The sequence below is a fragment of the Schistocerca americana genome, chromosome 1, assembly GCF_021461395.2.
Source record: "Schistocerca americana isolate TAMUIC-IGC-003095 chromosome 1, iqSchAmer2.1, whole genome shotgun sequence".
Lineage (NCBI taxonomy): Eukaryota > Metazoa > Arthropoda > Insecta > Orthoptera > Acrididae > Schistocerca > Schistocerca americana.
In genome coordinates this window covers 933,989,877-934,008,976 of record NC_060119.1, presented here as the reverse complement: position 1 = coordinate 934,008,976, position 19,100 = coordinate 933,989,877, and the positions used below count along the sequence as shown (strand labels likewise).

Genomic DNA, 19,100 nt, shown 5'->3' with positions numbered 1-19,100 from the left:
TTTCATTTTTTTTTTTTTTTTTTTTTTTAATTTCATGTTCTCATGTTAGTTATGGCAGTTAATAGTGTTCATATATTTAAAAACATAACATACTGTTAGTTACATAACATACTGTAACTTCTGTACAGGTAATAAGGGTAATTTTCTGTGCAGTCAAGAGATGCACGTAGTGAAGGGCATTTTTTTATTCCATAATTAGTTACAGTAATGATACCATGTTCCGTATCTAACAAGCCAGATCAGTGTTATATAAAAATAGAGTGCAAATTAAAGATTGTATGTCCACAGCAGGGAATCTTTTAGTGTTGTGCGTATCCCCACGTAATAGGTCAAAGTGCATAAAGTTGAAATATTTTCAACTGCAGAAACTAATAGTGAGAATTGTATTTTATCAGTCGTGCTCGCAACAATAAGCAATATAAAATTAATTAAAATGTTATGCCATATAAACTGCATAGGTTGCAGTAGGTACTGGGAGATGAAGAAGCTTGCACAGGATAGAGTAGCATGGAGAGCTGCATCAAACCAGTCTCTGGACTGAAGACCACAACAACAAACTGCATATAAAGTAAAAAGGGGAGTGCAGTGGGGATTACGTGACAGTAGCTCATCCATTGTTACTGTTTTGTAATCTACAACTACTTTGTCTCTCGGGTATTGTCTATCCGTATCTTTTCCTACGTATTCCCTCACAAACGTCACACCTTTGAGAAGCACAACTTTTGTGACATGCTGTAGCATAGGTTGTGGCCACAATGACAAAAACACACGCTGTTCTACATATTACCCATCCACGGGAGCACAGTTATAGCACTTTCCAGCATCCAAGCACTAACTTTCACTTCCGTATCCACCCATCCCTGCTTACTAATTGCTCCTATATCAGAATTTTACAACTTCCTTCTTCTTTCCTGCACACCTCATGTGACAAAACTATCCTGTTACCCTCAGCACAATTTCTTCTGTCCGTTTCAATGCGTGAACTCACACTCTGTTATTCCCGTTATAACCACCTAACGCTTTCAGTCAGCCACTTCCTGCATCACTTCCTGCTCCCCTAAAAGCACCCCTGCTACAGTGTACCCCTGCTTCATCTATGTGCATCAGTACAGAAAAGTATCCCTTTCACTGGCTAAAACCCAGTCCCACATTCTGTTTCTTGAATACTGCCTAAGCTATGAAATTCCTTCAATGGCATAACCAAAAAAATACAGTACCTGGATCCCACCCTGCCTTTCAAAACAATCTTCACCTTCTCAGATTCCATCAGTCCCTATCCCTCACAAAGGTAGTACTGCAGAAACAGTTCTCCATGGCACAAGCACCTTTGCTCCCTCCACAAAATACTGTTGCTGTGCAATCCTTACTAGGTACACTACATTTCTGAAATTGAAACCCTTGCACTCCAACACCTGGAAGAGCATTCCAGACATCACCACCATGAATTTTTTGATCTGTTAACATCCTACTCTACACTCCATAAATACCTAACCTACCTACTCACAGTGAACCCCTTTGTCGACCCCTCATAGCAGTCACACCCTGCCTCGCTGATCTTTTCAGTTCACCACATCCTCCAAAACTCACTCTCACCAGTCCAGAAAATCCAGAACCCAAGCAAACCCAAAATACTGTTGTTACCTTCCCACCAAAAACATAAGTCCCACAGAAATTTTTGTTCTATCCAAAGACCTCACCTTCAGCCACACACCCAAGTTTAGCCATGTTGGACTCGTCAAAGACCTACTCTCCTTCTCCCGATTCCTACAGAAGAAACACTTCTTTGCCACCAAAATCCAACCACTGAACCCTGCCCTCCCAGTCCAAACCGAACCGTGACCCACCCACTCCCATCTAACCACACCATGGTCACCTTCCAGGAATTCCTTACCTCCAACATGGCCCCACCATACTTCCTTAGGATCCTTCCAAAGAACACTAACCTTTCATCAGAAGACAAGACAGCCATACACAACCTGAAAACAGATCCTGATCTAACCATGTCCCTGCAGACAAAGGCTCCACCACTGTTATGATGAGTCATCATTTCCACCTGACAGAAGGCATCCGTCAACTGTCAGACTCCTCCATTTACAAGCTCCACCATAGTGATCTCAACTCAGAAGTCCAACATAACCTCCAAACCCAACTGAAATCCATAGGCCCTTCCTTGTCCTCCTCCCCCCCCCTCCACCCACCCGCCCACCCACCCACCCACCCACCCACCCACCCCCCCACCCCACCCCGCAGTCCATCTATCTCCTCTCCCCAATGACACTTGCACACTTACCTTCTATATGCTCCCACAAATCCAACAATTGTGGACACTTCATTGTAGCTATCTACTGTGATCCCACTGACAGACTGTCTGCTCTTGTTGACCAACAGCTCCAACCAATTGCTCAAAAGCTAGACTCCCACATGAAAGCTACTAGCTACTAGCCACTTCCTTCATCAACCCTCCACCATCCCCACCATTTTACCTACTCATCACTGTTGATGCCGCCTCCCTATACACCAACACCGCTCATTCCCACAGCCTTGCCTCTATGGAACACTACCTCCCCCAATGTCTTTCAGACTCCAAAACCTCTACCTCATTTCTTATGCATCTTACTGACATATCCCGACATACAACTGTATTTCCTTTGAAAGGAAGGTATACAAACAAATCTGTCGCACATCCATGGGCAGCTGCAGAGGACCTTCCTATGCCAACCTGTTTATGGGCCATCTAGAGGAAACCTTCCCAAAACTCCCAACCCACTTTCCTGCATGCTGATGTCCACCTCTCTGAAGGCTCCATCCACACCTCTGCCCACATTAAACCCACAACCATCAACAGTATCTGCATTTTGACAGTTGCCATACCTTCCATAGCAAAAAAAACCCTCCCATACAGCCTAGCCACCCGTGAATGATGTATTTGCAGTGATGAGAACTCCCTTGCCTAGTATGCTTAAGCTCTCATGAAGGCCTTCATAGAGATGAGCTAACTCCCCCCCCCCCCCCCCCCCCCCACACACACACACACACACACACCAATCCAAACCAAGTCCACAAACAGATTTTCCATGCTGTATTCTCGCACACCTCCAATCCTCCAACCACCACCAAGAATCAGCTACAAAGCAGGGCCCCACCTTGTCACCCAATATCACCCTAGACTGGAACAACTGAACCATATCTTCATCACAGCTTTGGTGATCTCTCTTCACACCTTACTTAATATCCTTCCCACCTCACCTAAAGTGGTTTTACGCCACCCATCCAACCTACACAACATCCTAATTTACCCCTATGCCACTCCCACTCCGAACCACTTTCCACAGGGATCTATCCCTGTGGAAGACCAATGTGCAAGACCTTCCCAATTCACTTACCCAGCACTTCCTACACCAGTTCTGTTGTCACAGGCTTATCTACCATATCAGATGCTAGGCCACCTGTGAAAGTAGCCAAGTCACATACCAACTCTGTTGCAACACTGCACAGCTTTTTATGTTGTTATGTCTACTAAGCAGGTATCAACCAGGATGAATGGCCACCACTAAACTGTTGCCAAGAACAAAATTGACCATGCAATGACACAACACACAGCTGACCATAACATGCTCAACATTACAGACTGCTTCACAACCTGGGACATTTGGATTCTTCCATCCATCACCAGCTTCTCTCAACTACACAGATGGGAGTGATCCTTGCACCACATGTTTCACTCCCATAATAATTCTGGCCTCAATCTCCATTAACTTACTGTCCTCACACCCTCCATCCAAGTTCATCCAAGTTTCCCCTTCCTCCATCCTGTCAACCCCTCCCAATTGACACACCACACCCCCGTTACTTTCAGCATGCCACTGATGCCCACTGGCTCTGACAACCATGTATCACATGCCTAGCCTGTACAACTGCCATCCTTTCCTCCTGCATTCCTAGCCAACAAACCAATTGCCTCCCTCCAAGCTGCTAGCCAACCACCCCCAATCTGTCTCCCTACCTCCCACCTCTCTCTCCCTTTACCCATCCCACTCTACCTCCACAATTTAGTCTACCTGTCGAAATACAGCACTGGCACTGTGCGTCAGCCGGCACCATATAGGGACATGGGTGTGTGTGTGTGTGTGTGTGTGTGTGTGTGTGTGTGTGTGTGTGTGTTGGGTTACTCTGAAAGCTAGCAAGTTTTCTTTCATTTTGTGTGTGCCTGTTGATGAAATGGAATGTGCATGTGACTAGGGCCTCCCATCTGGTAGACCAAACAACTGGTGGAAGCCTTTTTATTTGATGCCTTTTTGGTGACTTGCATGTCAAGGAGGATGAAATGATGATGAAGACAAACAAAACATGCAGTTCCCGAGTGGAGAAAATGTTCAACCCAGCCAGAAATTGAACCTGGACTCCTTGGGTGGCATTCAGCTGCACTGACCACTCAGCTATGGTCGCGGACTGCCTATGGATGACTCAACACTTATTCTTTTCTGACAAATGGTATCATTTAATCTCAAAGTACTTACATCACAAATCACGTTTTATACTGTTGCTTGGTTTCAATAATGAATTTTTCACTCTGCAATGCAGTGTACCATGGTTTAAAGCTTCTTACCAGTTAAAACTATTTTCTACCTTTTGTGAGAAATGCACTTATGAATGAAGCTATCCAGGTATGATTCATGACACATTCCAACAGTTTCACTTCTGCCAGAACCGCTCTCTTTGCTCAGTTTGATAGTTAGACCTGTTGTCCTGCTTTCTATGGAACATTTAAATATTTCTTGTATAAAAGGTCTTGACATCACATAACACAAACAAATTATCCTATACTTCACAACCTTGCTTGACATAAACAGTATGAACATACAATATTCCTCTGAAAATATCGGTTTTGTTCACTGAAGGTAACAAAAGTACCTAATGATACATATCACCACAGTTAACTGGGTAAGATGTCCTAAAAATAGATGCACAGCCAATAACTTATCAGTTTTTGTTCTCACTGCTCTTAATTCTTTGGTCAAAGTGTAAAGCTCAATGCAAAAACATGAAACACTAGTAGCACAAATACATTCTGAAAATACCTATACTTGCCTCATCTGAATTCCATAGTTCAATTATATTTGTTCAACTACCTTTCTTTGTGCATGTATGATACAAGTAACCAAGTAAGGGAATGTATTTCTGTTTCTGATGGTTCTTTGGCACGAATATCATGGGAATATTGCATTACAACACATCCTTTTCAAGGATAGCTGTTAGTACGTGCAAGAATCTCATCCACTACACCATTATCTAGTATTATATGAAGGATAGGAATTTCGTTACTGTGGTACCTAACAATACACTACAGACCAACTAGTAGCTCCCCTTCGTAATCTAACATTAGATGATAATGACGACTCATTATAATTCATTATAGACAACGTGTCACTTCTAGTTACATCCACTATGGGATTAAAATAAATATCCAGACACCTGGCTGAAAATGACTTACAAGTACGTGGCGCCCTCCATCGGTAATGCTGGAATTCAATATGGTGTTGGCCCACCCTTAGTCTTGATGGCAGCTTCCCCTCTCATAGGCATATGTTCAATCAGGTGCTGGAAGGTTTCTTGAGGAATGACAGCCCATTCTTCATGGAGTGCTGCACTGAGGAGAGGTACTGATGTCGGTCGGTGAGGCCTGCCACGAAGTCGGTGTTCCAAAACATCCCAAAGTGTTCGATAGGATTCAGGTCAGGACTCTGTGCAAGTCAGTCCATTACAGGGATATTATTGCCATGTAACCTCTCCGTCACAGGCCATGCATTATGAACAGATGCTTGATCGTGTTGAAAGATGCAATCGCCATCCCCATATTGCTCTTCAACAGTGAAATGCAAGAAGGTACTTAAAACATCAATGTAGGTCTGTGCTGCGATAGTGCCACGCAAAACAACAAGGGCAGGGGGTGCAAGCTCCCTTCATGAAAAACACGACCACACCATAATACCTCCACCTCCGAATTTTACGGTTTGCACTACATACACTGGCAGATGACATTCGCCATACCCACACCCTGCCATCGGTACGCCACATTATGTACCGAGATTTGTCGCCCCACACAACATTTTTACTGTTCAATCTTCCGACATTTGCGCTCCTTACACCAAGTGAGTCGTCATTTGGCATTTACCAACATGATGTGTGGCTTATGAGCAGCTGCTCGACCACGAAATACATGTTTTCTCACCTTCTGCCTAACTGTCGTAGCACTTGCAGTGGATCCTGATGCTGTTTGGAATTCCTGTGTGATGGTCTGGATATGTATGCCTATTACACATTACCTCTTCAACTGTCGGCAGTCTCTGTCAGTCAACACATGAGATCGGCCTGTACACTTTTGCGCTGTACGTGTCCCTTCAAGTTTCCAATTCACTGTCACATCGGAAAAAGTGGACCTAGGGATGTTTAGGATCACCTGACAACGTTTGAAGTCCGTGAGTTCCACAGAGCGTCCCATTCTGCGCTCTCACGATGTCTAATGACTATTGAGGTCACTGATATGGAGTATCTGGCAGTAGGTGGCAGGACAATGCACCTAATATGAAATATGTATGTTTCTGGGGGTGTCCAGATACTTTTGATCACACAGTGTATACAAAAGCCATCTTACAACTCTGACACTTCTGTACATCAAATACACCATTGATCCAAACATAAACTTCAAACCACTTTTAATGTCATCTAAAGACTTTGCTTCATCCGTTTTAATATAACAATGAATACGTGATTTAGTACCTGAAGCAAAAGGTTCCTCTCCAAAACAATATTCACTAACTTTCATTACTGTTGTCCCTAACAGTACATTACAAACCAGTTGTTAGTTTCACAATGTTTATGTCTGTAACCCTGCTTTTTGGTTCTTAAAAAATAGTGGTGTGCTAACTAAAGTACATACATTACCCCTTCCAAAAAAGTACTCATAAAAATTCTGATCTAATGACATCTCATTTTCATCAGTCGAACAATGTAGTCGTGAATCAGCGTCATGTAGATCTTTCTTGTAGCAGTGCAAAAGAACAATATACTTTTGAAATCTTTTCCTCTCAGCTACTGACACCACCAGTATCGCAATGGCACTGCAACAAACCATCACACGGCACTGAATCAACTGTGAAAATCACCAGTACATGAATTTGTCCCCAACAATCCCGAAACAGTCATGAAAGTGCTATTTATTTGCTCCCATCCAGCAACCAGAACTTGCATCATTCATCCATTTGGCATGCATTGGACAGCCATCTTATGATCATCTAGCACCACTTGTACATCAAGTCCTGTCACCCCAGCTCACAGATGATTCCGGCACTATGATCACAGATTGCAATACAGTGTACAAACTGTGGCGATGACCACATGCTGCCAAGTCAATAGCAGTTGCATCTGATGTAATGCTGTGTAGGACAACAGTCTAGCACTGCTACCTGGGTTCTCAAGCTGTATTGACATGATCACCATTCCTTTTGTGTGGACTATGGTCAATGCCAGACTGTTGTCGCAGGACATGGGGTACGTACTGAATGTCCTTTTATTAACAAAAGAGTTTAACACAGCTACTCACAATTTGATAACTGGATACTGTCCTCCTCAACCACCAGCAAATCTGGAATGCCTGCATAACACTGAACAAAAGAATGGCTTCCCACACCTGCAGTGGTGGATATATCTCATTAACTATTTCTTTCTCTTGACCAGATTCTCTATTGCTGTGTCTCCTTGTTCCATGGAAAATTCATCCAATATGTTCAGTATTCATTTTGGAGACATTTGACTAAATGAGTAAAAGTATGCCAATGGCTACTCTGAAACTGCACATGTTTAATGAAATCATTAAGTGTACTAAATAACACTTGAAGCATAATAATATGAATGAAGGAATATTAGTGTTTAATGTCCTGTCAATGACGATATCATTCGAGACAATGCACAAGCTGAGGTTGTGAAAAGACAGGAAAAGAAATCAGCCATCCCAGCATTCACTTTAATTGATTCAGGGACACTACGGAAACACTATTTCTGGATCACTAGATAAGATTTGAACAGTCATCCCTCCCAAACACAAGTCTATTGTCTTAAAATCGTGGCACTTCACTCAATGGTAGCACAATAACAATGTGATGTTTAACTACTTTCATGACCAGGTACATGAGGTATCATATGCACCATCAATGACTATTTCACAACAACAAAGTGCAACAAGAAATAGTATGCACTGTGACAATGAGCAAATAGTTTACATGAATTATGTGCTTTGTTGGACAAGGTTACCATGCCTATGGGCACTTTACATCCCCTTTGCACTTACTCAGTGTTAACAAATACAGCAATAAATAGGATAATACTCTCAGAAGTAGTACAATATATATGCAACGAAAGTAAAACTTTACATAATTCATACAGGAGTTATTAATTTTGAAAGTGGGGTGTGATTTGGAACAACACACTAGTGGTAAAACAGCAGTAGAGAATGCAATTTAATACTCCCACATAACTGTATTTACTATTAGCTCCAAGCCAAGTAGAGCCAAAAATGGAAACCAACAATAAATCCTCAATCAAGTACTCTCTGGAAACAATTTTCTTTGGGAATTGTAGACACTACTGACAAGAGCAAGAATTATTGTGGTATTCAGGCATCTATGACGCATATTCTCACAGTGAGTTTTATGTTGAAGCATCAATTTTCGAAGCAGCTTTTTTAATAGTATTAACAGCAATGGAATATAAAACTGAAGAAGCAGACAATTTTAACGTCTGCAGCATTTTTTGGGTTTGTATTAAATACACATTATTACATACACATTTTATGGCCTTAAGTATTTGAATGTTTGTTCATTCAATGAACAAGATTGAGTACCTTGAACTGTTTGCTCCTAAAGCAATGTACAAAAACATCCAGGAATGAACACGTTCTTACATCTACTTAGGCAGTTCAGTTGCCATCTCCAAAATTTGCCTGGCACTAGCAGAACACTGAAGTGATAATGAATGACTGGCATATCAGAGATACTAATAAATTCACTTCCATGTCACTGTATCAGCAGTGGATAATCAAACGAGACAAACTTTACCCTTCAGCCTGTCATGGTATGTTATAACATCCTTACTGTAATTACAGTTGCAGCAGCCTAAAAAATCATTATGTACTTCTTTGTCATGTATATTTTCATAAATGGGAACTGAAGAAAACTTCACAATCCAAGATTGCTAAAAAGCATTTTATTGGATTACTGGTTTCGACAGTGCTACATTTTTATCGGCGCATATTATGCTTTTGAATTTTTACCACATATTATGCACTAGTGTTACGAGTCACTTCACACTGCATATGTACACCCTACAATACTTGTAATTGGCACAATATAGTTGTATCTGTACATAATACTCTTAAATCTTAAATACCAATATGTAGTGATCTTCATATGTACATATTCAATGTGAAGCGACTTGTAACACTGAAGTATAATATGTGGTAAAAAATTTACAAGCATAGGATCCGATAATGACAGCATAGCTCTGTCACAATTGGACATCAATGAAACACTTTTTTAGAGATCTTGACTTTTGAAGTTTTGTTACCATACACTGCAGGTTGCCCCCAGACTGACCATGTCAGGAATATATAAATTTTCATAAACTTTAGACCTAGTGTTATGCTGCTAGTCTATTAACAATCATACCCTTTCACACACCTTTTGTTGATTTTGGCGTTCTGATCATATTTTCCAACACTGAAACATAAGACTCTCTTGTAACGTGTTGTCACCTCTGCACCTGCAGGTTGCAGATTTTGCAGGGATAAGAAATTGGTTCACCAACATGCTGAGTGTCTTATGAAGCTCGTAACAGATAAGAAGTACCCCTAAAACCTCGTTCGCAATCCAAGAACTGCATCCACACCTACATATTAGCCACAAAGGAGCACCACCTCATCACACAGCATCACCCGTAATGAACAAGCTGCACCACATCCTCAGTTTGGGTTCTGTCTTATAGTTTCATAATGTTCTGAGATGAGAAATATCCTACCCAGATTCCATCTCAAATATCTGAATGTGGTTTTCCAACACCTGAACAACCTATGGAATAACTTGGTCAATTCCTATGCCACTGCACCAGGGCCACATACTAGCGAGCACAAAAAGCATGCAAGAACTGGTATATCCATGCAGCACATCCTATTATAATCTTATAATTGCCACTCTTAACACCCCACCCCTTCCTTAGAAGCATGACCATTTGTGAAAACAGTTATGATATACATCAAATTTGCTACCTCTATCACACAGCCTTTCATTTAGTTGGAAGTGGTATTTAGTTGAGAGTGGTTTAGTGTGATTGCAACAGCAGGTAGAGTGTCCAAGTAGTGCATTTTCTCTGGAGGTTACTCAACCTGAAGTTGAATGAAACATGCTCTCATCAAAAACCACAATGTTCCATTACTGCACACTATGGTAACTGCAGAAACAGAAACATTCACAGGTTTTACAGTTCAGGTACTAGTAACATCAGACCAATACCTGCTTCAGTTGGTTAGGTTTGTCTGGGTTAAAAAACTATACATGGCTAAAATAGGCTACCTTGAAACTGTAAATAGAGTGAGGGATATAGGTAAGAGGAGAAAGAGAGACAGGACTGAGATGAGCAAGGGATGGCGGAACTCGGTTCGTTCACTATTATTCAATAAGTTCTTGTGTAGAATTTGTACTATTCTTCAGAATAGATTTTATCAGATATAAAATAATAAAAAGTACAGAAAAACAAGAGGCCTAAAAAAAGTTGAAAGCAACAAAAACAAATGAGTTATTAGTTTTCAATATATTTTAGTTGTAAGAGAATCGACCACTTAACTGCATAAGTTCCTCCAGAACAGATATTTCTATCACAAATTCACCTGTAAGTGAGACTTGCACTCACCAGCATCTGTATGTACAAAGCTGCCCACAGCAAAGTCCAGACCAGCGAGGAGAAGAATAATGAGTAGTAGGAATTGTAGTTTCACGACCCACTTGACACCTGCTACATTAATGATTCCCAAGAGAAGAACAGCGGCACTAGCAAAACCTCGAGTAGCCCATGGTGTATCTGTCAGACTAAATAGGCCAGCTATGGATTCACCAAATCCCAACACATTCAAGGCACATCCCACTGCCTATAAAAAAATAAAAAAAAGACTTGTTGGCAATTTTATGAATAATATTTAGTGGATCATTTGTATAACAGAATAAAAGCAAACTCTCACTTCTCTATATTTACAGTTTATTTTGTTATACTGTGCTCTTTTTTCCTACTGTATATATTTTTTGCAATTTCTACACATGGTTACCAATTACATGTGTGGTTTACTTAACCATCACCATCTTACTATTGATACTAAAACCATTTTGGTGAAATGAACAAACCTGGCCAAAGACATACAGTAGCCCCAGAGCTCCTCCATACTGTGAACCAAGGACATGTGCAACCAGAAAATACACTCCACCACTTTCCATGCGACATCGTTCACAAATTCCAACAGCAGAGAGAACTGACACAAGGGCAACAGCCACTGGAACAAACACAATAAAATAGATTACACCGCTAGCTGTAAATCTGTAATTATAAGGTAACCAACACTACAGACTAAGCAAGATGTGTTAAAGAGAAGAGATGACTGAGTTAGTTTAAAAGTGGGCTTATAAAGAAATACATACCCAACTACCTGATTATGCAAACAGCTACGTTTAACTACCTTTTCCACATCCCACACTGCAGAGTATTTGAAAAATAACTCCCCAAAATGGATCAAACATTTTTATTGATGGGGGAGGGGGGAGGAGGAGGAGACAACAGAGAAAAAAAAATATGCTAAGAGTACAATGATGTTGTGTATCAAAAGTGTGTTATGTCAAGAAGACAAAATAAAGATAAAAAAATTAAAAGTTATCAGGTCTGGATAAACTACCAGTCACATGTTAAGAAAAAGAAAGGATAGACAGCATTTGAGGTCCCTTAACCACTACTTTTTCTTCCCTCGTACATCTTGTATGTGGTCTCATCAGATTTTCTTCCCCATTGGATAATATTGCATTAGCTTTGTTTAGGGAGGCCATCATGTTTCAGTTTTTTCTACACTACTGTATTTTAACAACCAAAGTAACGGTAAACCCTTGATTCTGTAAAGAATCAAACTCCCATGTACAAAACAGCTTCAAACTTTTAATTACTTTACAAATGAGTTAATGTGTTGCATATTTCACATTAAGCAAGTAACTAAGAAAAAGTTTAGAAAAGTTCTGAAATTATGTTTAAAATTTGTTAGAAGTCACTATGTGCTGTCATTATGAAACACTGGATGAGTGCTCCATTTTAAGTGAAAATTAGTTTTCCAAGCATCTCCATGTTTGTGATGTCATATACCCCACGTGTCACATGTGACATAATTTTGCTGGTGCATTCAACAGTATATGTGGACACTGTCAGCAAAATGTATTGTGAATAAATTAGTCCTAAAGAAGCAACAAATTAAAATGTCATGCATGTTGATCAATTTAACTACATGAACAGTGAACATTTAATAAGTTAATTTTTTTCCTTTTATCATTTTGTGTGACACTGCAGCAAGAAAAGTTTTTTAACAGCTAGAAATTATGAATAAAGTTGGTTGCAACTCACAAACTGCTCTCATTCTCAAATAATGGATACATACAGTCTGGGTATTTGTGTGCCAAGAATTATGCTGCCTCAAGAACAGCATTTTAAATTTTAAAATTTGAACAATAATCATATGAAACATTGAAAATCAAATTTTTGTTGCCCTTAGCCATTAAATAGGCAACATGCAAATGGTGTCATGCAACATGAATCATGAACCAGTTGGTAATATAGACATATAGATAGCACCTACGTGATGATTTCATTTTTTCAGCTGTAAATAGGCTACAGCCTTTCAGATTGTACAAGAAAGCACAGAATTGTACTTTTCTAAAACCATGATTAAATGACATCAGTTATTATCTTGAGCCCCTTACCAATAATCTTACTGTAGACTTTAAATGCTGCTTACAATTCATTGATCTTTTTGTATTTTCCATAGTTACCTGATGTTTCTGCATCTTGATTGATATGAGAACAAATACAACCTCTGTGAGATGCAACAAAGTGTAGTTAAGTGCCTCTGTGATCAATAATGAGTTTTATGATTGCTCATGCCATTGCAGCAATCATTATGCGGAGTCTACAGATGTGGTGAGTTTTGAACACTCTGCTGGATAAAGTATTAAAAGAAAAAGCCAACTAGTGTACTGAATGTTAGAGTCATGTCAGACAATTCATAAATAGGAATGTCATCCAAGACTGAAGCATTCATGGACGTTTAAGTTTTATTTGAATCTTGTGACTGAGTGAGTTGTGCAGTGCATTCGGGAGGCCAATGGTTCAAACTTGCATCTGGCCATTCAGGTTTCGGTTTCCCTAAATTGCTCCAGGGAAATGTTGGAACGGTTCCTTTGAAAAGGGCAGGGCCTATTTCCCTCCCCATCCTCGACACAAAAGCGAACTTGTGCTCCTCTTCTAATGACCTCGATGTCGATGGGATGGTAAACCCAATCTTCCTTCCTTCTTCCTTCAAATGTTCTGCCATAATTTTGCTACAATAATTAAACAAGACATTTTGAAATAGGGTATAATAAATTAATAGTGACACCTCAAACTACTGTGCTCAATCAACTCCATCTAAACGATTATCAAATAATACTAATGATGGAACAATCCATCATGAACATGGAGAGGAGTAACCATTAACAAAGAGGAATCTCACAACTGGCAATGCGTGTGTCAGACAATGATTTCATCACAATCTTAGGAAATGGCAAATGCAACAGAACTACACTAAATGGTGAATTCATATGTTTTTGCTAAAAACGGTGTCAGAAACGAGTGCTACTACGTGAACTATACGCTGTGAATACATGTATCTTTAGGAAACAACAGGCCACATGCTACCCTTAACAATGAGCGCTAACACTGAAGATATTACCGTAACTGTAAGAGACACAAGTATGCAGAACAATATAACTGTGAATGATGTTTCTGAAAATTATTTGTGAATTTCGTTAAATAACATACATTGTGATAATAACAAATTTGGGAAACTGGTATTCAGTTTATAACAGTGAAGGTTACTATACCAACAGTCAGTCATGAACCGGTAATGGTTGGACTAAGTCACTTGTTTGAGATTATCAAGGCAATGAATAATGATATTAAATGGCAAACTAATGGTGTTAAATGCAATTAAATTGGAGGATCATGTCAAAAAGAATGCAAAAAAAATTCATTAACCATAATAAAAGTCATTCATGATATGTTCGCAGCGAAACAGAATGAATTATGTAACAAAATTATGATGGAACAATCCCAGCTCAAATCAGAAGTTGACATATTATAATCTACAAAAGACGAAGATGGTATACACAATAAAACTACACTTAATCAGGTTGAAGGTAAAATCAATCAATACAGAGTGGAGATCACAGCAATAAATAGTGATTGTTCACATCATAAAATGGTAGCTGGTATACACGAACAATGCATGGACCTGGTGGCTAAATCTGAATAAATGCAGAAACCAGCTTTAGATGAATGTATGCTAGAAGAAAAACTAAGTAATACAGTACCAGAGATATGTCACAAGATTAGATGGGTAGATCACGTAACTAATGAGGAGGTATTGAATAGAATTGGGGAGAAGAGGAGTTTGTGGCACAACTTGACTAGAAGAAGGGACTGGTTGGTAGGACATGTTCTGAGGCATCAAGGGATCACAAATTTAGCATTGGAGGGCAGCGTGGTGGGTAAAAATCGTAGAGGGAGACCAAGAGATGAATACACTATGCAGATTCAGAAGGATGTAGGTTGTAGTAAGTACTGGGAGATGAAGAAGCTTGCACAGGGTAGAGTAACATGGAGAGCTGCATCAAACCAGTCTCAGGACTGAAGACAACAACAACATGCTAAGTCCAACAACAAACATACCAGTATTTGTACACGTAAGTTTCAGGACTTTAGAGCAACCTGAGCATTGCATCCCGTTGTTTTTATTGCCAATTCAAACATGTTTTCTCAACATTGCATTCCAAAAAACAAAACAAAAAATAGATAACTGTGTGAGCAATTTGAAACATATGCGGAGCATGGGAGTAGCTGATAGTTACCATAATTTCAGTGAATTTCAGGTGGTATTTGGTCTATCAAACAACAGTGGGCAGTCAAGTCAAAATTATTGATGCCCCCCAGCAAACAGCCACAGCAATGGTACGATTCACGTACTTTTGCACATGTATTGGGATTGTAACTCATATTTGTGGCCTAATAGTACTGTCTTTGACTGGTAATCAAACAGTCCGCAGTCCCTGATTCAAACCTCACCACTGCTTAAATTTTAAATAACAATCATCAGAAACGGCGGCTGAAGACTTCCGCCATAAGAAATCACTACCATTCTGGCAAAAGCTTTGTCAAAGCAGGTGGAGAAGTGAACAGAGGATCAGGGCACTCTCTTGCCCTCGTTGTGTGAAACTTTCTCTAAAAGGTGACAGAAACAGTAATGACCAATGGCATGAAGATGCAGAAGGCAATGGACCCCCGCATTAAAGACAGATAATATGTATCCATAGGACATTTGTCCTGTAACTGAAAAAGTGTCATGATGATCTCTCCCTGGCAAAATATTTCTGACTAGTCCCCCAATCGCATCTCCGGGAGGGGATTACCAAGGTGAAAATGACCATGAGAAAAAGACTGAATAACAAACAAAATGAGTCGGGGCATGGACTTTTAGAAGTCTGAACATGGCTGGGAAGCTAGAAAATCTCAAAAGTAAATGCTATGGTTTGATCTAGATATAGCGGGGGTCTGTGAAGTGAAATGCAAGAAAGACAAGCACTTCTGCTGAGATGAGTACTGGACAGTATCAGCAGCAGCTGAAAATGTTATAATGGGAGTAGAATTTGTTATGAATCGGAAGATAGGGTGGGGAGTGAGTTACTTTGAGCAGTTCAGTAATAGGTCTGTCATCAATAGAATCAACAGCAAACCAACACCAACAATGATAGTTTAACTGTACATGCCAGCATTGCAAGCAGAAGATGAAGCGATAGAGAAAGTATATAAAGATGCTGAATGGGATATTCGGTACGTAAAGGTCTAACAGTCATGTGGGACTGGAATATCATTTGAGGAGAAGGAACAGACAAAAGGGTTACTGCATAACATAGGCTTGGTAATAGGAATGAGAGAGGAGAAAGATTAACTGAGTTCTGCAATAAATTTCAGCTTGTAATAGTGTATACTCTGTTCCAGAATCACAAGACATGGAGATATACTTGGACAAGGCCAGGGGGGAAGATTTCAGTTAGATTGCACTGGATTGTAAGCCATACCCAGATGTAGATATAGATTCAGATCACACCTGAGTAATGATGAAGAGTAAGTTCAAGTTTAAGAGACTAGTAAGGAAGAATCAATTTGCAAATAAGCGAGAGAGGGAAGTACTACGAAATGATGAGATATGCTTGAAGTTCTCCGACGCTATAGATACTGTAATAATGAAATCTCAGTAGGCATTTCTTTTAAACTAAGGGCCAATCTTTCTCTTTTATAAAATGCAGATAATATTCACTTGTGTTAATGGCAATTAGTTAAAATTGAAAAAAAAAATGAATTATAAGGAGGCAGATGGCAAAACAAGAGGGGAATTAAAATTATCCCAGCTTGCTTTGCCACAAGGTCAGGTCAGGCCAAATGTCAAAGCCATGCTGACAGTCTTCTTTGACTTTGAAGGATTAATTCATCATGAATTCGTGACACAGGGACGGTCTGTTAATTGATGGTCCTTTTGGGATGTGTTGCGATGCATGCAAGAAAATGTGAGAAGGAAATGACCTGAAATGTGGCGAGACAATTTGCAGCTCGTGCATCATGATAATGCCCCACTACATTCATCTCTGTTGGTGTATGACTGTTGCACAAAAAATGAAATCACTGTGCTGCTTCTTCCTTTGTACTAAAGTTGAAAACCCTGTTGAAAGGATGGATATTTGCAATGATAGATGAGATAAAAGAAAATTCATAGACAGCGCTTCGCGCGATCCAGCAAGAGGTGTATCAAGACTGCTCTGGAAACTGAAATGGCATTGGGAATGGTGTATCACTTGTGGAAGTGAGTATTTCAAATAAAACCACGCACAATAGGTAAAAGGTAAGCCAGAAAAATTTTGTGGACAAAGTTCCTTAAGTTTCTAATTCAATGCAATCAGATATGGCCATTTACGTCATATATTTTGATACTAACTCACTCATTAAAACCGATAGGGCACTTCCCTTTGATGTAGATTCATTAAATTTGGCAAGAAGAAAGATTTCACTGTACAAGTAAAGGGAAAAATTCAGAAAATTGTTAATTTGTAATATATCAACATGAAAAAAAAATTCTTTTGTCATTTGTTATGCAATTCTAGACTTGAAATTAAAACATTCTCGAAGGTCTTGGAGTCCCTGAGACTGATACCTTGCCAATATCAATGTTAATAGCAAGTAAAAATAGTAGAGGTCCTTGATTCCTGGAATGAGCGAACTGTCTATTTGCATAATGAAGCCCTTACAGAACCCTCAGTGTACGAGTCCTATATGCACTCATACTACGAGGGTTGACTGAAAAGTAATACCTCCACCTTTGTAACTCTTCAACAGCTGGCAGCGTTGGTATGCAGCAGGTACTGGCTTGTTCTGTAGCCTCTTCTCTACAGCTCCACTTGGTGGGAAGCCTTAGCATTGAACAATTGTGTTGTTACAGTGTTAAGTCGAGGCAATTTAAGTAACGTGCAGTCATTGAATTCTTGACAGCAGAAGGTGTCACCCCAAAGGAGATTCATCAGAGAATGAAAGCAGTTTATGGTGATTGCATTGATGTGAGTACAGTGCGTCATTGGGCAAGTAAGTTTAAAGATGTTGAGGCAGGAACATCTGACCTGCGTGACAAACAAAGAGTTGGATGTCCTGCGACAGCATCTACCCAGTTTCACAAGCAAAATGTTGACAGACTGATTCAAGACGATTGTCGTATCACTCAAAGAGAAACTGCAAACAGTCGGCATTTCACAAGAATGTGTGGGTCACATTATTGCTTTGCTTGGTTATCGGAAGATCTGTGCATGATGGGTACCCTGGATGCTGACTCCTGAAATGAAAGCACACAGACTTGAAATTTGCCAGGAACTCCTCTCGCGTTATGAGAATGAAGACGCACAGTACTCACATCAACACAATCACCATAAACTGCTTTCATTCTCTGATGAATCTTCTTTGGGCTGACACCTTCTGCTGTCAAGAATTCAATGACTGCACGTTCCTTAAATTGCACTGACTGACTGACTGTGCAGGGTTCCATACTTTACACTGTAACAACACAACTGTTCAAAGCTAAAGCTTCCGGAAAACTGGAGCTGTAGAGAAGAGGCTATGGAACAAGCCCACACCTGCCACATACCAATGCTGCCAACTGTTGAAGAGCTTCAAAGATGGAAGCATTACTTTTCAGTCAACCCTCGAATTTATTTATTGATTCAGTTATTTTTAAATCATGAAATTGTGTTTTACAGGGGATCTCCTAAACATGCCTGGGAAGGGATTCTATCTTTTCTGTGAGAAGGAAACTGTAGTTTGAATATGTTATATAGGGAAAGATATTGTGCCTTGTCTTTTCATTGGTATGCTGGAATGGAATGGCACAAGTTGTATGAATTTTTTAAGGGAGAATAGTTGTACTTAGCTGTTAAGTAGAAATCATTCCAATTTTATAGAAAGGGGCAATTATCTCTGAAACCTTTGAATAATTGGGTATATGATCATAGTAAGTTACCATAGTCTTAAGTTTCCTTTTCTTCTGTTTCTCTTCAGAAGTCAAGCTAGGAAACTGCACTAAAGTTTCTGTTGCAATTCCATAGTAGGGAGTAAGAACCACTTGATGGGCCTAAAGGGGGTGAAGCTGGTGGTGTCTATTCTGTAGGATTGACAAAGATTCC

At 39.9% G+C, this 19,100-nt stretch overlaps 1 protein-coding gene across 5 annotated transcripts in view; it reads right to left on the bottom strand.

Annotated features, from left to right (window-relative positions):
• Nucleotides 1-19,100, bottom strand: part of LOC124615429 (solute carrier family 12 member 8) — a 216,096-nt gene that overhangs the window by 138,306 nt on the left and 58,690 nt on the right. For all 5 annotated transcript variants that reach the window (XM_047143316.1, XM_047143324.1, XM_047143341.1 and 2 more), the window contains 2 exons: nucleotides 11,442-11,587; nucleotides 10,957-11,191 (listed from right to left, as the gene is read on the bottom strand). In XM_047143316.1, coding sequence (XP_046999272.1) covers nucleotides 10,957-11,191; nucleotides 11,442-11,587 — 381 coding nt within the window. The remainder of the gene's footprint in view (nucleotides 1-10,956; nucleotides 11,192-11,441; nucleotides 11,588-19,100) is intronic.